This window comes from Drosophila tropicalis, unplaced genomic scaffold (assembly GCF_018151085.1).
Source record: "Drosophila tropicalis isolate 14030-0801.00 unplaced genomic scaffold, ASM1815108v1 contig_867, whole genome shotgun sequence".
Classification (NCBI taxonomy): domain Eukaryota; kingdom Metazoa; phylum Arthropoda; class Insecta; order Diptera; family Drosophilidae; genus Drosophila; species Drosophila tropicalis.
In genome coordinates, this window is record NW_027173362.1 from 4,053,097 (window position 1) to 4,078,816 (window position 25,720).

The window sequence follows — 25,720 nt, forward strand, 5'->3', positions numbered from 1 at the left end:
CCTTTTAGAATCTTTAAGCTGAAAGAACCGAGAAAGAAAACACAGAAACAAAACAAAACATTTTTAGATCTTTGTTCAGCAGAGAAGGAGTCATTTCCGACCCCATGAAATACAAATAGTTTGGATTGGCATGACAAACTTAGCCGATATAGCTAAGTCGTCGTTGCGTATGCACTTCATGACGCCAATCCGGATCGAACCACTATATCATTTAGTGTTATACTAAAAATCGGTTAGGTATCTCAATTAAATTTGCTTATTTGTAAAACATTGTCATGTCCTTATAGGCAAATGTTGCCTAAGCTAATGTACTTTTCTTTCGTTAGTTTATTTAACATACATTTTCATATATGTATATATATTGGCATCTAATTAAAGAGTCCTTTAGAGGATAGTCCTTAAGCAGTATACGCAAATTCGGTATTAATTTCTTTAATAGACTTTAGGTCTCGTGATTTCTTTTGTTAAACTTGAAAAGATAGCAAAGAAATAGCAAAAACTAACCATATCATTTGTTTTTATTTAAGCCAAGTTACATAATTTTGCCGCTTACTGGCAATGCAAGTTGTCAAAAAGCCAGCAAAAATCGTGTAAATTATGAAGAGGAAAATAAAAAGGGAACACCAACAAAAAAAAAAAACAAAAAATTGAGAAAATGGAGGACAGTCTGCAAATTAATGATAACAACCCAAGCCAGCCGATGTCATGCCAGTTCGGGCCGGGACCGGCAAGGACAAAGCAAGGACTTAAATGACATGAAACAACTTATTCGTACACACGCCGTGGAACAATTTTCACAACAACTACAACAGAAGCTTGAGAATAAGATGGTTGGTGGCGACGCGTCCTCCCAGGAGAAAGGAGGCTAGTGCGAAAAAATGAATATGTACTTATATTTAATACTTACTTGCCACTACAAGGCAGTTTCTTTTTGTCTGGATGGTTGGTTGGTTGGTTGGTTCGTTGCTTGAGTGGTTGTTTGAGGGTGATGCACTCGAAATTTGTCTATCTGCGTATCGCAAACCGTTTCGCACAAGCAAACCCAAGTGGAAAGTGCCTATGTGGCCCATATGACTAATGTTACTACTCCCACACATACGAGCGCCCACACAGACCCACGCACACACACACTCATGATAAAGGGAAAAAAGCGTGAGGACGGGGGCGATCCACGTACATGTTATTTATGACCAAGACTTTTTCATTTGCTTATCGGATCGCTGCAAAAGTTATAAGGTAAGTATTTCCGCCGGCTGTTAGGCCATGACAGCGCCACCTATTCACACCTTACCATCACTTACCCTCCCTCCCACCCTTTATCCACACACATGTTCTTAACTCCATCCTGTCGTCGACAGCAGTGACACTAAAGACAATTTGTGTGTGTGTGTTCGTCCAAGGATACGAATCCTTAGCGTACTAAATGACAAATACGTATCTATAAAAATGTCCAACCAATTTTTTTTCTCTATTTTTTTTCGCTATAGGAGGCGTATACATATATGTACATATGTATATGTGTATCTATAAAACTAAACCAACCTGAGTTAACTTTAAATTTGGCTTTGCATTTCGAATTCAGTGATTAGTTAGTTCACTAAAGTGCTTGGATTTAATATTTACTCAAATAAATAGAATGTATTTATCCAAATTTCTTGTAATTATTCTTTTATTATTGCAATTTAGCATTAATACCATTTCGGGGCAATCGAACAATGCAATCACCGACAATCGAATAAACGATAAGACCATCTACGACATTAATGACGTTGACAATGGAACGGATATGTCTTTCGTGAAACTGATACCCTTGGAAAGCACCTCCATGACGGACAACAGGACATCAGAACGAAGGCACGGCAAGCAAAGTGCCGCAGACGATGATGACTTTGAATTTCTCATCACTGGTGGCTATAGGCCACAAACTAATCTTTTGGTTCAATTTGCGGTATCCTTGCGAAGGAAACGGGAAATAATGTTCTTTGGTGATGATCATTACTGCGGCGGTGCCATTATCTCACTAAAGGCCATACTAACAGCGGCCCATTGTATAGTTAATATGTAAGTAGGAAGTTAGAAATATTATATATTTTGGTTTCACCTAAGCGTTTGCTTTTGTTTCTGTTTCTGTTTTTATTTTCAGCAAGACTGGCAACACAAAAAAAAAAGCCCGAGATATAAAAGTTGTGGCTGGAACGGAACGTCGCCTTGTGCAAACTGATAAGACTCAGATATTGGCTGTAGAGAAGGTTATACCGCATTCAAAATACAATTCAGCTAAAATTTCAAATGATATTGGTATTTTAAAGCTAAAAGATGAAATAAAACTTAACAACGGATTTGTGGCCATTATACCAATTGCAGATACTGCACCAAAACCTGGCACAAAGTGCACTATTGTTGGTTGGGGTTCAATTATAGAGGTGGGTGTCGAATCGAAAAACTATATTCGTAATTTAATTAAACAATTCTGGCAGAGTGGCCCTGCGCCCGATGCAGCTCTCAATGCCGATGTGATTATAAGAGATGAATCGGACTGCACGGCTGTGGTGCCGCCACTCCCCAAGGGTACCATATGCGCCAATAATCAAAATGACCATGAGATTGATAGCTGTCAAGGTGATTCTGGAGGTCCAATGTTCTGTAATAACCAACTTGCGGGCATTGTCTCATATGGCAGTGGCTGTGGTCGACCCGGTCAGAGGGGCGTCTACTCAGATGTGTATTATCATCGCAAATGGATTGCAGAGAATGCGGCATCTTCCATGCGGCAATCCAATGCGTTGATAGCCATCGACACGCTAATGCTGTTGCATTTAACAATTATTAAGATGGCAATCAATACAGTATATGTAGTTATCACTTCTTAAAATGAGACAAACCAGCAAACTTGGCCGTACTCCATCAGCAAGCAGCAAATAGCAACCAAAAAACAGTTAGCATTCAACAGGTGTCTGCAAATGACACAACCAAATTGACTGAAACCGACGACCAGCTCGTGGTGGGTGACCCACCCATCGGCTGAAAGAGACGCTGTCAGCAACTAGGCATGCCCAACTGGTGGGCGAAATGCGGTGGCCAGCCGCACGCACACATCGGCCATTGGACAACGCTACGTCGCAATGTGCAACGGTTTATGGTTGCCGTTACTGGTCCTGTTTATGACAGCAATTATCGCATCACCTGCTGCCTTCTATCCCCAACCTTCCACTAGATTCATTCTACGTCACGGTCCCGGTTAATTCTACTTATCTGTTGCCACACCCCGTTGATTAGTCCAATTAGGCAGTCGCATAATGTGTTGTTGTTCCCACATTCGAATATGCACAGTTCTTTGTTAAATGTCATTTAATCTTGTATGACACCGTCATGTATTTTTTACCTTAACTTGTTGGGACTGTAAAGAATAAACATTCGCTTATAATTTTAGCTTCAGTATCTGGTTAACATGACAATAGAAAAAGTTGTTTACAGATCTAGCTTTTAAAGAACAAAGTATTTCCAAAATTTCCTTATTTAAATTAAATCATTTGTGTTTTGGTTCAAACTAGAATCAATTCGCAATCGGTTTTTATATGATCGAAGTCTTTATCAATCTAGGACTTCCCTCCCTTTTTTCTTTTATCAGGATATTGCCTTCTATTGGGTTTGTGTCTTATATTTTCTTTGCACTCACTCGTACATTATACGCACTGAAAACGACAAGAATGAATGAGTAAGTCGTTTATTTAAAGAAGTTTTCTTAGCAAATATGCATTAGGAAGTCCCTGATCAAAAAAGGGGATGCCCCTAAATTCCAGTAATTTATTTACCTGATTCCTTAACATCGGCTGGCATTATCAAAAATGGGGAAGTCCTGCGGAAATGTTCCATTAGTCTCGTCACGTAAATCGTCATTAATGTTTATATATGACTAAATATACTACTTCAATTATGTTCAATCTACATTACAGATTCTTTAATGGTTTTACATCTTCTAAGTTTCGAAATCTTTTCAGATTTATTCACTAATAAACGGTATAAGTCATAGTAAACTTAATGCGCAAAGATATAGACATATAATTAATTAAAAAATGCAATAACCATATAAGTATAGATTTCAGATATACATTTATTTCTAGTCAATCACTGCACTGAGCTCAGAGGAGTTTTGCTGTATCTGAGATTCAAATTTTGACTTGTAGCATGTCAAGCAGACAGTAAAAAGGTGAAAGAATGTTAAATTAATTTAAGATTTTGACACATTCTGGATCATATAATAAGGCATACAATTTGCATGCGTTTTGTATGGCGTTCAAGTGTTCATAATGAATTTAATCGCATATGTTTATTGCTCACTTTACCTCGCTTCAGCTACACCAAAAACCATTTCCTCCATCTACCATCTCTATGGCCACCTTTAGCTCCATTATTTTACTTCCTTTTCCATTTCCATTTACCAGTGCATGTATGTATGAATGTATGTGTATGTTTGCTTTACGAAACATTCACACAAGTTGCTGTTGTTTTGTTGTTCTTGTGGGCCATCGTGAAGTCGACACTTTATCATTTTGTCACGCTTCTTGTTTGCCAAGTTCATTCTCATCAACCACATCCACACCCATTCTTCACCCCCTCTACATATTGATTTATCATTGTTGTCTCTTCCTAGGCATATGCCAAGTCTCTGAGTCTTTGGCCCTTTTTGCTTTTTTTTGTGTGGGTAAATTGTTTGCATTTGTATTAGACACATGCCTCAAATCGCATATAGAAATGAAGTTCCAATTGAAAATTGCATTTAGTCACAAGCAAATCTTGAGATGAATTCAATTGTTTGTTTCTTCTTCATACAAAAACAATAACAACTAATAAGGATAACAAATTTGGGTTAGGAAATTCATAATAATCCATCAACCTTGGATCTCATCTTTTTCCTAGCTAATCTTAATATACCATAGAATTAAAAACATTCATCATATTTACCAAATGACAATAGGGTTCAGATACTGATATCTGTTTTTGTTATCAGTAACAATTCTGTAACAAAATGCCAAAGCAATTGTTAGACGACCCTTAAAATCTGAGCACAAAGGCGTCTGGTTTAGCTGAATTATGAAAACCCTATTGAATCTCTTTATAAAACTACGTCCTTGTTGTTAACCACCAAAGACCTCCTGGTGGCTGGTATGGTAGCTAAATTTTGAAGTTCACCGCAGCGTGGAAAATGCATTTTCATTTCTAGTGCTTCCACATGCTGGCAAAATCGTCGGCTTAGCTGCAACGTCAACACGTCAACGAAAACTCTCATACTGCATACCGAGGACCCAGACATACATACATACGAGCATTAGACCCGACAGGAGCTAGAACCCAGCGAACCAGCTGAACCTAAACCTAAATCACTATCAATTTGCGTTTGTAAATACATTTTAATGGCATTTCAAAGTGAATCCGAGTTGACCTCCAGCCGAATGAGCAAGAATGACCACCAAAAACCGGCCAATGATGCTTCCTTGTTTCCCTCACTATCCGCTGCTAATGCTATGTGAACGTATGGGCTTTACAGTGGGCTATATTTTTGACAATTCTCTCAAAGATATACACCCTTTATATGTTTTTAAAAAGAATTTCACATGGTTTTCTTTTTAGTTAAAGTCGGTCAATTGGTAATTTTGGTATGCAACATAGATTTATATAGCTTCAGTAATATATGGTATATAAAAGTTGTTCCTAAACTTATTCATTCGTTTTGCCAACCTTCTCGATTGCAAATCTAAGAAACCATATTAAGATTTTCGTGTTTGAATTTTATTTCAATACTGTCATCTTAATTCCTTTATTTAAAATTTTGTGAAAATTTTGAAAGCATTTGCCCAGTATGTGCGTCTCGATTTCAGTTTTTCACGTAATCAATTTGCAAATTTTTAGCTGGAGTCTAGTGCTAAAAGTTGGGATTGGGGATTGGGAGTTAGGTTGGTATGACACCGGAAATTTAAACTACTTCCTGTATTATTGTTTCTGCTGCTGCTGTAAGGATTCTCGTTAGCTTTTGCCTGGTTTTTGGCCTACAACTCTCCGACTTCTGATGAATGATGCCTTGGCTTTGGCTCTGCTCGAGCCACCGATTTGATTTGTTTTCATTGTAACGAGCCTTTTATTAGCCACAGAGACCCTCACTTCGCCACCTACTGCGCCAACGTTTCTATCTAGTATACAACAAGACTGTTATTGGCCGTATTGCTATTGTTGTTGTTGTTGTTGTTGTTGTGGCGCTGTTCGTTAAATGCAAACACCAAAAAGGGTTTTTCCACAAAACAACAATCAACGCCAGCGGCAAAAAAGCAACCCATCCACAGTGTACCCAACAAACGGTCAACCGACCAACAACAACAAGAAGAAAGGGAAACAGACAGACAGTCCAATAGCCTCGCCTCCATAGAACAGTATGATGGGAGAGAGATGGGGAAGGGGAACCAGGGTACGGGGACGGGGGTCATGTAACGGCCGCAACAACAGAACTAGCAAGGATGTCAGCCAACGCCAGCGGCAGGCAACCCGTTTTCGATTCTCTCGGTTGTCCCTTCATTGTGGCAGTTGTCGACCAACAGTCAGGGGCATTTAAATAGAAACGATTAAAATTCATCCTACAAATAAATATAAATATGCGATTGCTATCTCTCTGCTTCGGGATTTTAAGTTGGAGACACGTTTGTCCAATGGACAACGATGAAATATCTATATAGAAATGATGCTAGAGGTTTTATGAATCAGTTTGTTGAACTAGTTCATTAGTGGTTTCAATGTGGACCTGTTCAAATGGTTTGTAGTGTATGCCCTTTTTTAATTGTTAGACATATCGCGTACGTCTGTGTGTTTGTGTATGTGTGTGCGTTTGGGTGGGTGGATGGATGGGTGAATGGTGTGTTTTGTAGGTGTGTGTCTGTATGTGTGTGTGAATGTGTTCGTTATTGTCAGTCTGTAGCAAAGCGATTTGCATACAAATTTGGCACGAAGTGTAAATATTTAAGCAGATACAAAGTGTGAGTATTAAATTTTTGATACTAATTAATTATGCATGTGTAAATTTTGCAATGAAAATTATTATAACGCCATATTTTCATTCAGAGAGAGAGAGAGGGAGAAAGAGAGCGAGAGATAGAGCCTAATACGAATCAAATCAAAATGTTAGCCAAATAAAATAAAACAAACTAGAAAAATCTTTACTGATTACACTTAACAATATTGAAAGTGGTATTAACAGAGAGTAGGAGGGGAGTATGTACGCTTTATTGGCAGAATACTTACGGTAATTATATAATTGAATTACACACACACACGCACACGTAGATAGAGAATGAAAGAGGTAAACAGACACACACCAGAGCCATGATGTGATGAAGAGGCAAACCAACAATTTGAGTGGAAACGAAGACTAGGGGCAAAATCACACAACACATTTAACCAACAAAATGAAAGAAGTTGCCCAATAATAACAAAACATTAACTGCAAAATGGCAAATAAATGGTAGGACAAGAAGCCAAGATATCGGTAGCAAGAAATTCTATTAAAACTTTTTCGCTTTCAATTCGAAGCAAACAAAAATCCTCTGCAAAAAAAAAAAGATGCCAATAAATAATTTACTCCATGTGGCAAATAGAATGAGACAACAATAACAATATATAGAGAGAGATAGAGAGAGAAAGAGAGCAAGAAAGACTCTCTGTATCTTCTATATATAGCACCGACTTAAGGCGTATTAACCAGCTCAGAAAACTCAACACAAAAGAGCTTTACCAAATGGCGCATCTTGGGGAGATTTCAAATTATTTGATAGTCGACCATTTTGATACCCTCGAAAAGTAAAATATACAATTTAAATATATTTAAAAATAAAATATTAAGGACCTTTACCTAATTAAAAACTTACTTTGTGGTTAACCAAACCAAGAAATTCCTAAAACTTTTGCGCCTTATATACCCAATATTTGTTGGTCTGTCCTTTTGAGTGTCTTACCAAATGCCGACCAAGGGTCTATATCTAAAACTCTTAAAGGCGCACATTTTGGGGTGGTCGTGGTAGACAGCAAGTGCGAAAAGTGTCGAAGAAAGTGTAATCTATGGCACAGACCACTGCAGGCTATTTGTATTAATTTGTTGTTGTTGATATTCTCATCCCCTTCCTTGGGCCCATTGACTATTGAATATGAAAAGTGTGGAGCAAAGAAAAGAAACTCAAGGAATTCTGTCTATTACAGTGCGCTTTCGCTGGCCCCAGCAGCCATAAAGGAATTCTCTCTTAAAATAAGAAGCAGTAGGTTTTTTTTTTTTTTTGTTTGTTTAAATTTTGATGCTACCTACCGATCGATAGTATAACAATTGATTATAAAGAATCCACTAGACTTTAATAGCGAAATCCCATGGCCAAAGTGTGCAGTAATGCAATCATTTATATTCGATGCTAGCACACAAAAAAAACCCATAAATGCAACCTCAGCCATTCGTTTAATTAAACAACACAAATAACAAAAACAAAAAAGTAAAGGGAAAAATTCGTTTGACATCGACATTTATGTACACTTGTATCTAAAGAATAACAATTTAACAAATTTATATGTACTATATTTTGTTCATTTAGAAGCCTGAAAGTATGCAAGCAAATTGAATGTTCATTCCAAAATAATCTAATCTTCTTTGGATCATTTTCTATTGAAACATATGAAATCAATCCCTTATGAGATCAAAAAGTGGGTGAATATGGCTTTTAGGAGACATTTTTTTTTAGCATTATCTAAAAACATTATAATCTAATACCAAAATCGATTTATTTGTTTATTTGGGCCACCTTTTTAGCGTCTCTCCAATAGATTTGATATTTCCATTTGGCATACTTTTGTGCTTTCATTTTCGAAAAAATTAAAATGTATGTTTTTTATGTTTTATTATATTTTCCAATTAATCCAATTAATGCAATTAATTTCTGTATTCAATTATGTGGAATAATATTTCATTTCTAACCCTGTTATAGTAATACATAAGTAACATCATACCCTTTCTTTGTGTCTGTAATAAAATTATATCCAAAAAAAAAACAAAAAGAACCTCCAATTGATAGACTATAATTGATTTACCTTCCGTAACACGACATTAAATTAAATATAGAGCATCGGTGGTTCAGTGGTAGAATGCTCGCCTGCCACGCGGGCGGCCCGGGTTCGATTCCCGGCCGATGCAAATCAATTTTTTTGTATTTTTTGGTTTCTTTTTGCTTATATCTTTTGTGTTGCGGGTTTTGTGAAACATAAGTTCATAAATAGATAATGAAGAATGAAACGGAAAACGGCTTAGTGGAAAGTTAAAAGCAGAATTCAATTGAAATTGATTTTTTTTTTTTCAGTTTGGTTTGATTAAGCTCAGCGTGGCATAACAAATGCAAAACTTGCAAAGCGTTTCATCCAATTAGAAGAGTGTAAGTTTTATTGTTAATTACCTCAACTCTTAGCAGTTGCTGCTGCAGATGGACATGGACGATGAGTGAATGAGAAGGAGTACGAGAACGATGAAACTTTTTACCCGCCCCCACAAAATTTCTCATCTCTGCCGCGCGAGAATATCCAATGAGTTGTAATTAACTTTATCCGAAAATCTTTGCAGGACGCCAACAACATGACTTTAGGCATGGGCTAGGGGGAAAGAAGCAGAGGATTGGGCGTGGGTTGGCAGAGAGCTTCTTCTTCTCACAGTTTTTGCAAGTGTTGGCGTTTTAATTCAGTTAAGCAGCTCAATTGGCAAGCAGCTTGGTTTATGCATTGATTTAAATGAGGATAATTGCTTAATAAAAATATCTCGAATTAAAGTTTCTTTTCACTTCTGTTCAAACGAATTCAAAAGCATTTAATAACATTTAAAAAACAATCAAATATAAATTAATGCTTAAATTAAAATTATGTTTTCTTACTAGGTTTGGATTTTAGATTTAATACAACTCTCAGTTAACATGACTTCTTTCAACACTAACTTGATCCCACACGATTGTGAATTTGAAACTAAGCTGTAAACCTCTTTTATACAGATTGACTATATGGTTTTGGCTTAAGTAGAAATGTTTATATTTTACATTAATATTTTATTTCTAATTCTCACTTCGTTACAAGCAATCTTCAGAACGTAAACTTCATTATATAATAACATTTGCTCATTTAGTTTCCGGTGAATAATTCGAATATTATATAATCGATGTGGCTGAGCTTTGTTGAACGATCTATGACATTTTACAAGAATATGCTGACGGTATCTGTAGCAATGTCTTTATTTGATTATTTTGGTGTTCTTTGATCAGATACCATGAACTGCATGCATCAGGAATGTGGTTTTTAGTAGGATTATTCCAAAATAGTGGACAGGTAGGTCGTATGGAGCTGGTAAGAAGATGTTTGTGTGTGCAACGTGTTTGTCCGATTCCTCAAGCTTGTGTTTTTAGGAAGAACACATTGAACACACCTAGAACACCTTGTCTTCAGAGGAAGCCACCTTCGTAAGTTTTTATGGAGATTCCGCCTAATCCGCTTTCCAAATGAACTTTTTTTGTCAATTTGCCTATTTTACTCTTCATTGTTCTCAACGAGTCAGTCTTTTAGTGATCAAAAATATATTTCCAATTCTGTGGGAACGGGCTCCTATCAGAGCGGTATCCGTAGCATTTGCTAATACTGCTATATGGCTAATCCGATTAACTCTCTGAAAGTCTTGGAACGTAATACCTTAGTTAGTATGAAGCTCATGTCTTGTTTAACCAGGCTACGCTTAACACAATGTTTCTTAGAATGCGAGGGTGAAGTGTTGTTATATTAAGGTCATATAATCACTTGAATTTTATATTTTTGTTAATTTCACAATTAATTTCGAAAAAGCAATTTTAGTTACGTGAATTGCCCTTTAAAGAATTTTTATGAACGTATAAACCGATTAAGTCAATGTCGTGGACATTTGATGCCTGACCAAGGAACAACTACTACTACTACTACCAAGGAACAACTACTACTCCCTTAACCTCTCCTCGGTCTCTGACTATCTCGTACTCACTCTTTCTTTCTGTTTCTATTCTTGTGTCTACATTTGCTTTGCCTTTGAGGTTGTTTTATTTGGAAACATTTCCTGTATTTGCCTTGGCTTTAGCATTAACTTGATTTTCTTGTCGGTTTCTTTTTTTTTTTTTTTTGTTTTTGTGCCTGATTATTTTCGTAATAGTTTGTGGTTACATCAGTGGCATTTCCGCCCATTGCCCACTCTGCCTCTTACCCATCTCCACTTTCTTCACACCAAATGCGTAGGTTGCTGCTGCTGCGTGATTTAATTAAAATCAATTAACGGTAATGAGTGGTCATTAAGCCAGCTTAAAGTGAGTTCATTAAGTAACTACAGATGAGTTCAAGTCGAATGCAAATTAAATGATCAAACAATGTGCAAAACCATACAGAAATATAAAAAAGAAAAAAACAGACACACACTTTAAGTAGGATTATGCTACCAAGAATCCAGGCGACGATTATGGAATCCATTGAGAGCGATAGAGAACATTGAATACTGATTAGCAGGCACTACAATAATTGATATACTTTAATCCCAAAGCACTAAATGTACCTATCATAATATTACTCAAGAATCAGTTTACATCTACGTATACGTAATATTTATTTTTAATGTCTTTGTATCTTTGTTCATATTTGTGAATGTATTTCAATTAGTCTAACTAACAATAACAAAGTTAGAACACACATACTTAAGGATATCAAGTTGTTTATAAAGCGAACATGTAATACTCTACTCTAAGAGTAGTAAATGTAGAAGATCGATCTGTTAACAATCTTTGTTTTATTGGACAGTTTCAAAATTTTTTTTTGGTTTTTGGTATGCCAATTAAATGCATTATGATGCATTTTTAATATGCCCACTCTGCAAAGAGGATGACTAAGTTGAACACGATAGAAAAAAGGACCCAAGTTGCGAAACTTTTTAACTGGGTTTTTAGCGTTGCCTACTTTTGTGCGCATTTGTGGCTTGGGTTTTGGTGGTCGTGTCGCTCCACTTGGCAAAACGTTACATCCTTTGCTTTGTACATATATACATATATAAATGTGTTTGTGTGTGTGTGTCGCTCTGCTGTTAGCTCGTTTTTTAAATTGTTTTGCTGTTTATTGCAAAATTACACAAAAACAATGCAACTTGATGAAGACGGCAACAGAAGACGACGTCGACGTCGAAGAAGAGCAACTAAAATGGTTACAAAACAAAAGAGATAACGGTTGGTGGGGTGTATGCGTGTTTGTATGTGTGTGTGTGTGTGTGTGTGCGGTAGGAGTGCAACTGCAGGCCAAGCAAAAGGCAAAGGCGCAAGGGAAAAGGCAATGGCAAACAGCACAAAACAAACTTTTCAAAATGGGAAAACTTTTTTTTAGCTCTTTTTTTAGTCTCTATTTGTATTTTTTCCTCTCTTTTTTTGGTTGCCGAGTAGGTGGAGCCGGGGGAGAAGGAGATGGTGGGGGGACAGTTTTCCAACAGTAACGAGCCAAGTTGAAAAATCTTTATTGTGTATCAAACCATTTGTATTAATTAGAAGCGGCAGCAGTAGCAGCAAAATAATTACAACAATGCAAAAAGCACAGAAAGAGAACAAGAAAGAAAAAGAGACATAAAGTGAGGGTTAGAGAGTGAGAGAGAGAGATAGATATACATATAAACAGAGAAAGGAGAAAATAACTAGCAACAAATTGCTTCCTCAGCAAAAATACTTATATTTCATTTAAAAGTTCAAAATCTCATTAACCATGTAAATATTGCCCGTAACTTTTGAAACAAAAAATATCAAAAAGTGTGGAAAAAACTCTTAAAATGTTTACTGAAAATAAATGGATATAATTTCGGATAATTTTAAATTAGAAACCCATTTGTTTAAACTAATAAGTAAAGCTTAGCCGCCCATGCGATTTAGATGGATATTTATGTAAGGAATTTCGCCAGAGTCGCAAAGTCTTCGGGGTCGGATATCCCATTCTGCCCTTAATAACAAAGATTGTGAATTTGGGGTAGTGCTCCCTTTTATAACAGAAAACTTTTTATCCCACAACTAATTGTGCAGTAGCTAATAGCCACAATCATTCGTTGTGGTTCTGATCATGCCCCAAATGTCGTCAGGTTATGGCTTTGTTTATTGTTAAAATTGGTTATCATATTCAAGCTATGAAAATAACCAAAGAAATGCCTTTCTATCCCATTGTTTTATCTCTTTTTTACATAATAAATAATCCATTGCCGAATATAATTGAATATAAGCGACAAATATCCTTGACCATGATGGCAATCAGCACCGGAATATTATCCACATACCATTTTTTGACATTGGCTTTAACAAAGATATTACCAATTGAGGTATTCCACAGACATCCACACTCCGAAATAAAAATATTCTTTTTTCTTAGAAATTTTCAAAACTGTCCCACCTTGTCCCACCAATATTGACTATATACTTTTTTAAGATGACGTCCTTTTTTCCATTTATACACTTTCAGCTTTTCAACTCATACCAAAGATTAATTGAAAGTCCTTTTTAGACTGAATTCCTGATGAAGTGTTACAAATGTGTCCGACCCTTAAGACCTTGGCCTCACATCTCTAGCCAACAAAAGGTTTGACATCAATCAAAAAGGTTGCCAAAAACAACCAATAAGTGTATAAGCCCAGTAATCAATAATAACCAAATATTTTTTGACACTGGTTATTTGGAGTAAACAAGAAAAGGCAGAACACAAGTATGATCACTTCAATTTAGTTGCTAAAAATAATAAAATTAAAGAAGTTTTTTTTTAAGGTAAAGATTTCTGGAAATGAAAAAACTGTATATATGGAAGGGCTAAATCCGTTATGCACAGCTTTACTACAGTTCCTTTGGGAAAGGAACGAGAGATAGAATGTACATAAGTACGAGTGAGAGAGAAAACGAGTTGTGATAATAAACTTATTTATTGCATAGTTTATGCGCACAAGATATCACTCATACGACATGCATCCTGGCGTAAAATGCGATACGGCAACGAAGTTTCGAAGACGCAGCAACACTTCACAGATACACACACACACACACACACACATACATTCACACAAGCAGACACACACGTCCGCAATGTATCGGAATAGACGTATGAAAAATAAACTACAAAAATATAAGTACGAAACAAGTATAATGCGATCGTAAAAAGGCTTTTCATTGCGAGCATAAAGTATTAAGCTACTTTGCAGCATCTTTGCATGCATTACCAAAAGGATAATAATACACAAACACACACTTACGCGCCCAAACATACGCAAACACACAGACACACCGCACATACATAGATACAGTTACACATACACATATATTCAACAACAGCCAAACAACCAGAGAACGAAACGAACCAACCAACCAAGCAAACCATCTATCCACACCCACGAAAATGGTTTGCCACTTTAGTTTCAGTCAGTTGTGCAGGATTGGGATTAGCATGAGGCCCAGAATCGTAAGAAAGAGAAGGAGAGTAGATAAATAAAAAATCAAACACTTTCAGTTACAGATAAAAGCACTAAGCAACATCGATGACAACTTATTCAACTAATTAGTCAATGATGAGATGATTGATTACTTAAAGTTACAGGCAGCAACTAATAGCACCACGCCAAATCTTTATCTTTACTTTATGCTGCTCCTGGCGCTCAACTGGCCAATTCATTTGCGCATTTTTCTTGACTTATCTCTTATCTTGATACTAAAACAAAACGACCCAATTGGCCTTGATTTCACTGCTCTATTTAGTAACAATTTAATTTAGTATAGAGAACAATTAGAGATCTATTTTCCATATGGTATAATTTACTTTACAGATGCTTAGAATCTGTGTGGTAAAACTTTTGACCAATTCAAGCGAACCAATTCAAGCGAAATAGATGCATCAAGTAGTAGACAAGAAAAAGAAATAAGATGATACATGGGAGAACAGAGAAATATGCAATTGAATTGCCTGAAAGGATAAGAGGGAAAGAAAGTAAGAGACAGAGCAAGGGAGAGAGAGAGAGTGATTTGGCTGTTATACATTTAAAGATGCTTACAAGTGCTCAGTAGGAATATTTCATTTGATTGCCTTATGTCCACTTTATGGTCATGGTTTGGCAAATAAGCAGACATACGTACATACATATGTAGGTATATAAATATAGATATAGATTTATATGTATATGTATAATCTATAACTTGATTGCTTTTTGTTTGTTGTTTTGTTTTGACTTTCATTTCAGTTTTCGTTTTTCGAATTGTGCGACTCTTTTGAGTTTCACATTTTCAGTAAACTCTCTCTGTCGTTTGGCTCCGCGACCACCTTGGACACATACACACATACACACCCACACTGGTAACTGTGAGACAGAGAGAGAGAGAGAGGGACACACATTGGCGACATTTTCGTTTTGGCATTTCGCATGCAATTTGCGGTTCATTGATTCGGAAGTTTTCCCATTTAACTTAAGCCTCTTTAACAATCCTATTGACGCAAATTTCTACTTACCGTTTGGTAACACCATTCCCATCCCTTACCCCTTCTCTTACTACTCGGACCATCATTGTTCCCACATCTACCACACTAACATAGCCCTCTCATAACCTTCTCCACGCATATTTATGTACCTAGGCGTCTTTGATTTGAACCATGTCCTTGTCGCTGTCCTTGCCATCAGTCCAAGGTCCATCCAATATGTATGGCCATTGGCCAATCGCCTGCCATACGATAATTATATTAATGTTAATGGGCTTTGGATTGGCTTGCTGCAATTGTTGTTGGCTCTGGACATGCATATGGGGTTACCGTGTCCAGCTTCAATTGACTTTGCCTAGAATGGCCAGGCGTGGGCGTAGTAGAAGCTTAGACAAATTAACAATGTGGAGTGGTGGAAGTTTGCCACAAATTATGATGCTGATGATAATGATCAAAGAGCCAGCAAGTCATACACTCGCATGTAGTAGTCAACAGCTTTAAGCGACCACCCAACAATAACAAGGACAAGTCAGAGAATTACTTCACCAAGAGAAAAGAAAAAGGATGCCAAAAGACACCACTCCACTCCACTCCATTCCCTGCTACAGACAGGTGCAATGTGCAATCTTTTGGTATTTTGTTGGCTTTGCACATTTGGCTTAATGCCAAAAAATACAACAATAAAATCTAGTCAGAGAAAACCCCATTCCAACCCTCTAACCCCTATCACAATCATACATACATATATGACCCTTGCTTGGTTGGCCTCAAGAAGCTCAGACACAACGAAACATTTTTACTCTGGCCAAGATTTAAAATTGTTTTTGATATTGTTTTTCTTAAGTATTGGAAAAGAATAAGTTTAATAAATGTAATTAATTATAAGTTGTATGCATTTACTTTTGAAATCATATCCTTTAAACTAAACATTTCTTTTTTCTCCTCATGTATCCTTTCATCTTTTATCATTTTTTTTTTTTAGATAGATCTTTTCTCTTGTAGATCCTTAACGATTTTTTTAGTGCTTTCTATATATTTTATTCCTTTTGTTTCCTTTCTATATCTTTCTTTAAAATTGTTTAAATTTGTTTTCTATCTTCCTTCCAATTGTTCGCATCTATCAATTAGTCATTTTGTGTATTTTCCAATAAAAAAAAAAAAAAAACAAAAAGTTATCCATTGTTGCTGTTTTCCCCATTTTCCACTTTCGATATAACCTGGCCATAATCTTAGAGTATAAAGCCATAGAGATAGAGAGAGTGGGAGACAGTATAAAAGAAAACCAAAACAGAACAGAACAACAAGGATGATAGCAAAACCAAGAACAAGAACAACAAGAATAACAAGAAGAATGCAAAACTCAACACCTGAAAAATGCAAACACTTAAAGACGCTCGCGATGCAAGGTGCCTCGCGCCAAGGACCAAGGACTATGACTAGGATATGATATGATGGCAAAGGAAAGGACACTGAAACAGAGAGCAAGAGAGTAAGGGAGAGGGTGAAAGACGAGAGCAATGATGATGATGATGATGATGGCAGAGGTAAGCCTGAGCAAGGAACGTTACGTGCATTCATTCAAATCGACGGCTCGACGACTCCAACTCCAAATCTGTCTCCTACTCCAACTTTGACTTCGCCTCTAGTCTCAAGGCGAAATGCAAGGACGAGACGACGCACACAAAAGAAATTCATTTTAATGCAAAAGGCGGGTCCGGGTTAGGATGGCCTGGTCTGGTCTGGTCTGGTCTGGCCTGGTACAAAACTGGACTGGGTTCGGGCAGGGCAGAGCAGGAAACGTTTGCCTTTTGCTGGTGTTCTGGTCTTCACTGAGTCGATTACGTCTGCGTGTGGTGCTCCAAGGATGCGGCTGATTCTGAATGTTTCGTGCTCGAAGGATTTAAACGGCCAAAGCGCACAAATGCACAAACAGAGCAACTACTAATGCGGAATGAAGGTGGTGCAGGATATGCTGGCAGAGACGGTCGAGGAGGACGCGTTTCATGTGTAAGGGAAGACTGCACAACGCCAAGTCAACTCGAGCCAAGTTGAGTCTATAATTTTACTTGTGGTTCCTGTCTATTGTCTTTACGGCATTCTTTTCAACCCATCCCCGCTAGCGAGCCAAGCTTCACTTCCAGCCACAAAGACAGCAAAATGAGCCATTCGCGTGAATTGCTTTAAGCAGATCCTTAGAGCAACTACACACATACACACACACACACATACAAATATGTACATATACTACATATGGGTACCATTGCGTTCTATGCAAATTAAGTGCATACTTTGGTTTCGTTTTGTAACTTTAAAACGAAATTTATTAACCGATGGCCTACTAAAAAGGATATCTTTGTATTGTTGGTGTTTTTGAGAGGTGGAGATGTCTAGTGTAACTTGATCATGGAAAAATAACGTTTACAATCTATTCGATTGGCTACTTTAATTAATTGGCTATTATAAATTTTCTCTTTAATCTTCCAGAAAAGTTCACCATATAAGAAGAGTTTGTATAGGGTTTTCCATTAAGAAATTACATCGAATAGATCGCATTTTACATTGCTTTGTAAAACAGTTCAAAACAATGATCTAGATGTCATTTAATATTCTTTGTGACTCGTTTGCCTAATAGAAATATAAGGGAAAAAGACTTTTCAATTTTCGATTGTCTTTCCTCCTTTATGTTCCATTACAATTGCTTACAAAAAGCGAACTGAATCCTAGACCACTGACGACCGGCATCCTGCTTCCGTTGATAAGTTTTGTTTGAGTGAAAGCTTCTGTAAGTCGAGTTTGAGTGAAAGCTGCCTTATTTGCGCGTGCGTTCTATTTACATGATTTTCTAACTCAATTTTGTGGGTGGCGCCAAATTGTACTCAACATTTCTTATCTTAATCTTTTGTGTTTGTATGTCCTTACAAAGTAGTCGGAGTAATTTTAGCAATTTTATCATATAGGTCAGTTAATTGGGAAAACTTTCGGGTAAGTTGTTTAAAAAAAATTAATTGATCAATCAGACAAATTGGATATTATATATTTTAAGAATGTGGTTTGCCATTTAAATAACTTAAGCGTATCAATAAGTCGACTTGCTGAATTTAATTCATTTACTTTATATTTTATTCACCCTTAAATTTTTATTATATAAGACAGAATTTGCAACAATATCATTATGTATTTGAGAACTGAACATTTTGTGTATATTATTCGACTGTGTAATAGTTTTGGGTCTTTTCAAATTTTTGAAACTAATTGATCTTATTTTGGACCTTTTTTTAAGGAAGTAATTTTCGATTTAGAGACAAAGATCTTTCTGCACCTTCACAAAAGATGAAAAAACTGGTTCGGTCCATATTGGTTTTGTTAATAATAATAATATTGAGTATATGCATAATGAAAGTCAAGAAATAGATACTCCTCGTTGCATTCGAAACATTTCATTTGTTTTCAAATTAGCCGCTTAGGACTTTTACTCTCACCCTTAGGACTATTACTGTCCCCTTAGGACTATTACTCTCCCTTAGGACTATGTCGCCACAGAGCTATGTCGCTTTGTGTATGGTCACACTGGCAAGTGCAGATGATTTTTGTTCTTGTTTTGTTGTTGTTTTTGTTGCTGCTGCTGTTCGACTTGTTGATGCTGGACCAATATTGACTTTTTTTCAAAACTTCTGCTGCTGATTTGGCAGCAGGTAACAAGACGCAAGCACACACACACACATACAGATACACCCAGAGAACACACGGTCGTTGGCATAGACAACAACACACCAGAGATCTCAATTTGCCGCCATATGAGCACTCGCCAGACAAAATGAACGGACGCTCAATACGCATCAATCGGGTGCCGGCCACCATAACCGCCATCCTGTTAACTCTGATCCTGGTATACTTTTTGAACTTCCATCAGGAGGAACGTCCGGCCATTTATGGGATGCTGCGCAGCGATAATCCTAATCGGGTGAATCTACGTAAAATGCTCATTGCTGCCATTCAGGCAGCTCAACGTGGCGGCATGGAAGTGCTCGGTGTGGCTCGAAGCCGTCAGTTGAAAGAGCGCAGCAAGGGCAAGACGGATGAGGGGGTCAATGACCCATTCACCGATGCCGATGCCCGTTCCCATTGTGTAATGAAACAGGGACTACAGCGTATCTTTCCACGTGTCATGATCTTCTCGGAAGAGGATAAAGAGCATTGCCTCGATTTCAATTCATTTGATTTGGATCCCACAGTGTTACATGAAACTGCCCGTGTTCCGGATGTGGCTGTCAATGCCCAAGATGTAACCGTCTGGGTGGATCCCCTAGATGCCACTAAAGAGTTTACAGGTAACTTGCCACGACACACAACTGAATCCCTCCCTAGATGTCTATCTAACTCATCCGCCTTGATTCTTTAACACTTTTCTAGAGGAGCTGTACGAATATGTTACGACAATGGTTTGCGTTGCCGTTTCCGGACGACCCATCATTGGGGTCATTCATAGTCCATTCAACGGGCAGACTGCCTGGGCATGGGTTGGGAATTCCATGTCCGAGTATCTGGCTGGCCTGCATCCAACTAAACATGAAGAGAACGATCCAATTATCACTGTATCGCGCTCACACACAGCCGGAGCCAAGGATCTGGCACGAAATGTTTTCGGTGATAAGGTGCAATTGCTAACCGCTGCCGGTGCTGGCTATAAGGTGCTCCAGGTGGTGGCAAACAATGCCAGTGCCTATCTGCATACATCGAAAATCAAGAAATGGGATATATGCGCCGGTGATGCCATACTCCATGCCCTGGGGGGCACTATGACAACTCTTGATGATCAGATGATCGATTATGGTCCGCAGGAATCACCTGTCAACACAAAAGGTCTGCTAGCCACACTGGAGAAGCATGCGGAGTATATGGATTTGTTGGGCAAATATCGCGACACACACCAAACGAAACAGAGATAGTTAAGGTGGCAACCACCTAACATACTCTCTCACTCTCACTCCCACTTCCCTCCCCCGCTTCAACGCAACCAAATTCGCCTCCACGAGCGGAATCTCGCTTTAGGCAGCTAGCTTTAAGTTTAGAACATGTGGAAATCCAAGAAACCTGTTTGTGGATTTCTTTCTTTTATTTTGTTTACTTTTTTTTTTAATTCTTTTTGCATTTCGCGCCTAGGGTGAGCGCGGGTCATGAACCCTTGGACAGAGACGCCAATAAACAAATTAAGAGAATAAATTAAATTTTAAATTTCAAAAACAAAAACAAAAATACTCTTATGTATGTATGTATATCAAAACTATTGTAATATTTTCATCATTTCATCTATTCACGAAGTCAATCGGGTTTTCAGTACGTAAATATTAGCCATGAATCTAAACCAGTGCCGGATTAGCTATAAAGCAGGATCATGCTATGCTATGCTATCAGAACACATTTAAAAGATTTCTGATTACTGAATAGTTAATTACCCAAATTTATTTCTGAGCAAATAAGGTAAATCAACAGAAATTTATAACAAATTATTTAAATTGATAAAAATGTAATTTGATAAATTCTACAAATTCTTAACTTTGCAAATCTGAAACTTAGCCGAATTTAAACTGATTTTTGAAAATGATATCTTAGTGACAGAAAATTATTCCAAGAGATCTAAATTGGAGTATTTCAAAAAAATAATGTTTTTATTATGAATATGAAACTCGCAATTTAATTTGTTTGCCAATTTTTCAAAAATTGGGTTGAACTTAATTTATCCAAATATATGAGAAATATCTCTTTTAAAACTGATAGAAATTGCAGATAATACAGTCTTACGAAAATAGATGAAATTTCGAAAGTTTTTTCTAATATATTGCTTATATTCTGTAATATTTTATCTTTCAGGTTTCGTAGGGTTAAGAAGTGATCTTCAACTTTACATAAAAACCTTAACCAAAATTTGTCCAAAATTGTTTGTTTATGTTGAATTGAAGTTAAAATTTTAAAATATCCAAGTGTTTTGCTGTTATTTTAAATTGCGATTCAGTTGAAATCGGTTTAAAATTGACCAAAACAAAGTCTTATCAGGAAACAGATTAATCAAAAATTGTTTAAACATTCTAAAAAAAACAAAAACCATTAAATTTGCGACTTATTTTTGACGGACTTTAATTCATGTTCTATCATGCTCACATTGAAAAGTTGTTCTCTTCTAATTTATATTTTGATGACCTAAACTAAACTCTTTAATCCAAACTACTTAATCTATGAAGAATCAGATTTAAAAAAGATAATATAATGTCTTTACCTTTTAATATTTATACTAGGTTTTTTCATTTCCTTTTCCTTTAGGCTAAGTGACCTAGTCCAATTCTCAGTGAGCTTTCCAAAAAAGTATGTTACCAAGAATAAGTAAAAACAAAAAAACACTTGTTGCCGAAAGTAATTATTTGTTTTGGCAATTGTCGAACAAATTTTTTACGTCATCATCTGCAGGTGGATTGAATTGATATAAGAATAAGTATGTATTATGTAGCAAGTAAACATTTAACATATTATAAGTTTATTTATTTATTTTTCTGGTTTTTAAAATATATTTTTCTCTCCCACATGCAATCGATTGCTACTGAGTGTGGGAGAAGTTCAGGCGATAGTTCAATCGATTTTATACCGATAGCTGCCTTCGACGGTTCGCTCATCTCTAACTGTTACGCGACGAGAACGAAATTTGCATAAAATAATTTACTTTTTTTGTCGGTGTTAAACAGTTTGAACGGCGCTTAGCGTTTTAGTGTGTGATACAATTAAACGAATTCGAACGAGTGTCAGCTAGAAGTGCGAGAGAAAGAGAGCGACAAAGCAGCACCCCCGCAAAAAGAAATTGTGTTTTTTTTTTCTATAACCCAATTTAGACCAAATTCAATAACAACAACAACAACAAATATGTTGCGCTCTCTGTCACGCATTAGCGAATTACCAATCGTTGTTAGACAATTGCAAAAAGTACGTACTGCAATTAAACAGGACAATGTTATTACCACTAACAACAACAACAACAACAAACGAAGCATCAGCAACCACAGTCACAACAATAACAATAACAATAAGAGCCGCTGCAATCATTGGACAGAGCGGCTAAAACAACAACAACAGCTGATAACTAACGGCAATCGCAGTTATTCATCATCATTTTTCGGTCTATTCCAGAGTGCAGCAGCAGCACAGGGTGGTCTCAGCAAAACCAGCACCAACAACAACTATGCCACGGAAGCTACAATCGAAGTGAATCGTGTAAGTCTCCAGGCCAGATCATCGCCCCTCTCACTCACACACACACTCTCTCAACGCGATCCTCTGCCAAAAAGTGATAAAACAAAAAAAAAATGTTGATTACATAATTTTGAATTTGTAGTGACCTAACAACGGTGTTTCTCTCCTGAGCGGTCTGTTATGGTGCCATCTGTTTGTCTCTATGTGTGCGCGCGTGTGTCGCTAATGCACAGGGTTGCATTGATATAATCACTCAAATGTCGGCAAATATTTAGAAAAATTTTAAGTCAACCGCACACACAGACGGACACTGGCAAGGTCACGCACTTCGTGTCGTGTTGACCGCGTGACCGACGGACGAAGCGTACACGCACCGTCAATCAGTGAATCCGTAATTCTTATCAGCCTCCAATTTTTTGTTTTCAATTTGTTGCAGCGTGCGCCCTTCGTGGCAGTCGGCAGTGGTTGATACCCTGTAACTGTTTAGGTATATCGGTCACCTCCAGACGGATAGATACACAGTCAATCTTATTTTATTCCATTTCCGTATCCTAAATATATATTTAAGATTAGGAAAACTATAGATCGCGTTTCCTGCTCAATTTGCTAAATATGTTTAACTGTTTCTTTTTAATGAAGTAAGTCAATTTACTCAGATGTTCACTTGCTCAGTTGTTCAGTTGCTCACAACATTGATCACCTGTTCAGCATAGACGTTCCGAGGTTTTTAACGATAAAATATTATGAATAATACGCAAAATACAGCAGCGAAAAACAGCAAGTGAACAAAAAGAAAAATCAAAACAGAACTTGTTCAGTTTTCCAGTTAACTCTTTTTTTTAAATCACATCATTCTGTCGATTTATAAGTAAAATCTGTATAATCCGCTTTAGATTCATTTCGGTACTATAATATCCCTAAGAAATATATGTACATATGTATTTAGTAGCCAAAAAGTTTCGAGCAGTTATCAATTCTGTCAACAGAACCAAAGAAAACATTGTGAATAACCGAGATTATTTATTGTAGGCTTACACTAGACACAGGGTATCTTAATGTCGACCTAATCTTTATTACTTTTTTAATCAATTTGTTTTAGGTTTTTATTTCGTTCTTTCTTTTCTTTGTTTACCTTGCTTATCACGCCCTAATACAGTGTTTGGCTAGATCTATGGAAATCTATAATAGTTTTATACCTTTGCAGTGTTACGACTTTATGAATCTTAATTTGTCATTCAAAACTTTCCTCTTACACACACAGAAAACATTAAACAGAAGGTTTTTTTCTACCGTCTATTAACTTTTCTATAAGTTGCTAATATGTGATTGTTTTGCTTTTGTATCATTTGCAGCCCTTCAAGCTGCACCGTTTGGACGAGGGACCCTCGACCACGGTCAAACTGACCAAAGATGAGGCTCTCAAGTATTACACACAAATGCAAACGATTCGTCGTATCGAGACAGCGGCCGGCAATCTGTACAAAGAGAAGATCATTCGTGGCTTCTGTCATTTGTATTCCGGCCAGGAGGCGTGTGCTGTGGGCATGAAGGCGGCCATGCGAGATGTGGATAACATCATTTCGGCCTATCGTGTTCACGGATGGACCTATCTGATGGGTGTATCGCCAACTGGAGTGCTAGCCGAATTGACTGGTGTCCAAGGTGGCTGTGCCCGCGGTAAAGGAGGCTCCATGCACATGTATTCGCCTAATTTCTACGGCGGCAACGGCATTGTTGGCGCTCAGGTGCCTCTGGGTGCTGGCGTTGGTTTGGCCTGTAAGTACAAGGGTAATGGTGGCATGTGCCTGGCTCTTTATGGTGACGGTGCCGCCAATCAGGGACAAGTGTTCGAGGCCTACAACATGGCCTATCTGTGGAAACTGCCAGTAATCTTTGTCTGCGAGAATAACAACTATGGTAAGTAATTTGGGAACGATGCCTGGGAATAAAATTGATTTACTTTCCTTTACTGTTCACAGGCATGGGCACCAGCTCGGAGCGTGCTTCGTGCAACACGGATTACTATACTCGTGGCGATGCCTTGCCTGGCATTTGGGTTGATGGCATGGATGTGCTGGCTGTGCGCAGTGCAACTGAATTTGCCATTAACTATGTGAATACTCATGGACCCTTGGTTATGGAGACGAATACGTATCGTTATTCGGGTCATTCCATGTCCGATCCGGGCACATCTTATCGTACACGTGAAGAGATTCAGGAAGTGCGTCAGAAGCGTGATCCCATCACATCATTCAAGGAGCTGTGCATTGAGCTGGGTCTCATTACGGCCGATGAGGTCAAGGTGTGTATGGCCATAGCCCTTCGCCATCATAATCTTTACGAACTCCATTAATTCTCTCCACTTTCAGGCCATTGATCTGAAGGTACGCAAGGAAATCGATGAGGCCACCGCCTTTGCCAAGAGTGATGCCGAGTTGGCTGTTAGCCATCTCTGGACCGATGTCTACTCCAACAATCTGGAACCCAAACTGCGTGGACCCATTTCTTACAATTTGGATCACATTCAGGAGCGCAAGGGTGTTAACCATTAAAAAAACGAAATCTCTAGCTTTTAAGCCGAAAGATGATGTTAGAACTTTTGTCAAGCACACACACACACACACACACACATAGAAGACATACGACGGACTTATAGAAAGACAGAACCACTAAGTAGTTATCCACCCATCTTAGCATCCTTCTAACCAGTGGGCCAGTGGCAATTGTAATGGATATTATTATAATCGTGTTCAAAATGGATAAAGCGGGATGTAAATTTGTTGAGTCAAAAAAAAAAAAAAAAACTGATAAAAAATATATTACAAAAAATATTACGAAATTTGTCAAATGAAAATTTTATCATTTTCCTCAAATATGTAATTTTTCATAAGGGATTAAGCTCTTGGCCATATTCAGAGGCAAGGAAATGAAGAAAAAAGCGTTTCCCAGCTTAATA

At 37.4% G+C, this 25,720-nt stretch overlaps 3 protein-coding genes and 1 non-coding gene across 5 annotated transcripts; all 4 read left to right on the forward strand.

Moving 5' to 3' along the window:
- The first annotated feature begins 1,501 nt into the window (after positions 1 to 1,501).
- On the forward strand, positions 1,502 to 3,429 carry LOC137583553 (trypsin-3). Its single transcript, XM_068298626.1, has 3 exons — positions 1,502 to 2,061; positions 2,144 to 2,423; positions 2,478 to 3,429. Exons 1-3 carry the CDS (start codon positions 1,637 to 1,639, stop codon positions 2,868 to 2,870), a joined length of 1,098 nt encoding a protein of 365 aa, XP_068154727.1. The 5' UTR covers positions 1,502 to 1,636; the 3' UTR covers positions 2,871 to 3,429.
- A 5,711-nt stretch (positions 3,430 to 9,140) lies between these two features.
- On the forward strand, positions 9,141 to 9,211 carry TRNAG-GCC (transfer RNA glycine (anticodon GCC)). The gene has a single exon. It is a non-coding gene; the product is annotated as a tRNA-Gly (tRNA).
- A 9,889-nt stretch (positions 9,212 to 19,100) lies between these two features.
- On the forward strand, positions 19,101 to 20,784 carry LOC137583416 (putative inositol monophosphatase 3). Its single transcript, XM_068298433.1, has 2 exons — positions 19,101 to 19,859; positions 19,942 to 20,784. The coding sequence occupies exons 1-2, from the start codon at positions 19,346 to 19,348 to the stop codon at positions 20,475 to 20,477; spliced, it is 1,050 nt and encodes a 349-aa protein (XP_068154534.1). The 5' UTR covers positions 19,101 to 19,345; the 3' UTR covers positions 20,478 to 20,784.
- Positions 20,785 to 22,165: 1,381 nt separating this feature from the next.
- LOC137583383 (pyruvate dehydrogenase E1 component subunit alpha, mitochondrial-like) lies at positions 22,166 to 25,603 on the forward strand. 2 transcript variants are annotated; one of them, XM_068298363.1, is made up of 5 exons: positions 22,170 to 22,497; positions 22,702 to 22,785; positions 24,117 to 24,681; positions 24,744 to 25,066; positions 25,134 to 25,603. In XM_068298363.1, the coding sequence occupies exons 1-5, from the start codon at positions 22,438 to 22,440 to the stop codon at positions 25,314 to 25,316; spliced, it is 1,215 nt and encodes a 404-aa protein (XP_068154464.1). In that variant the 5' UTR covers positions 22,170 to 22,437; the 3' UTR covers positions 25,317 to 25,603. The 2 variants fall into 2 exon arrangements, with proteins under 2 accessions (XP_068154463.1, XP_068154464.1); XM_068298362.1 differs by having other exon boundaries at positions 22,166 to 22,785.
- Positions 25,604 to 25,720: the final 117 nt, after the last annotated feature.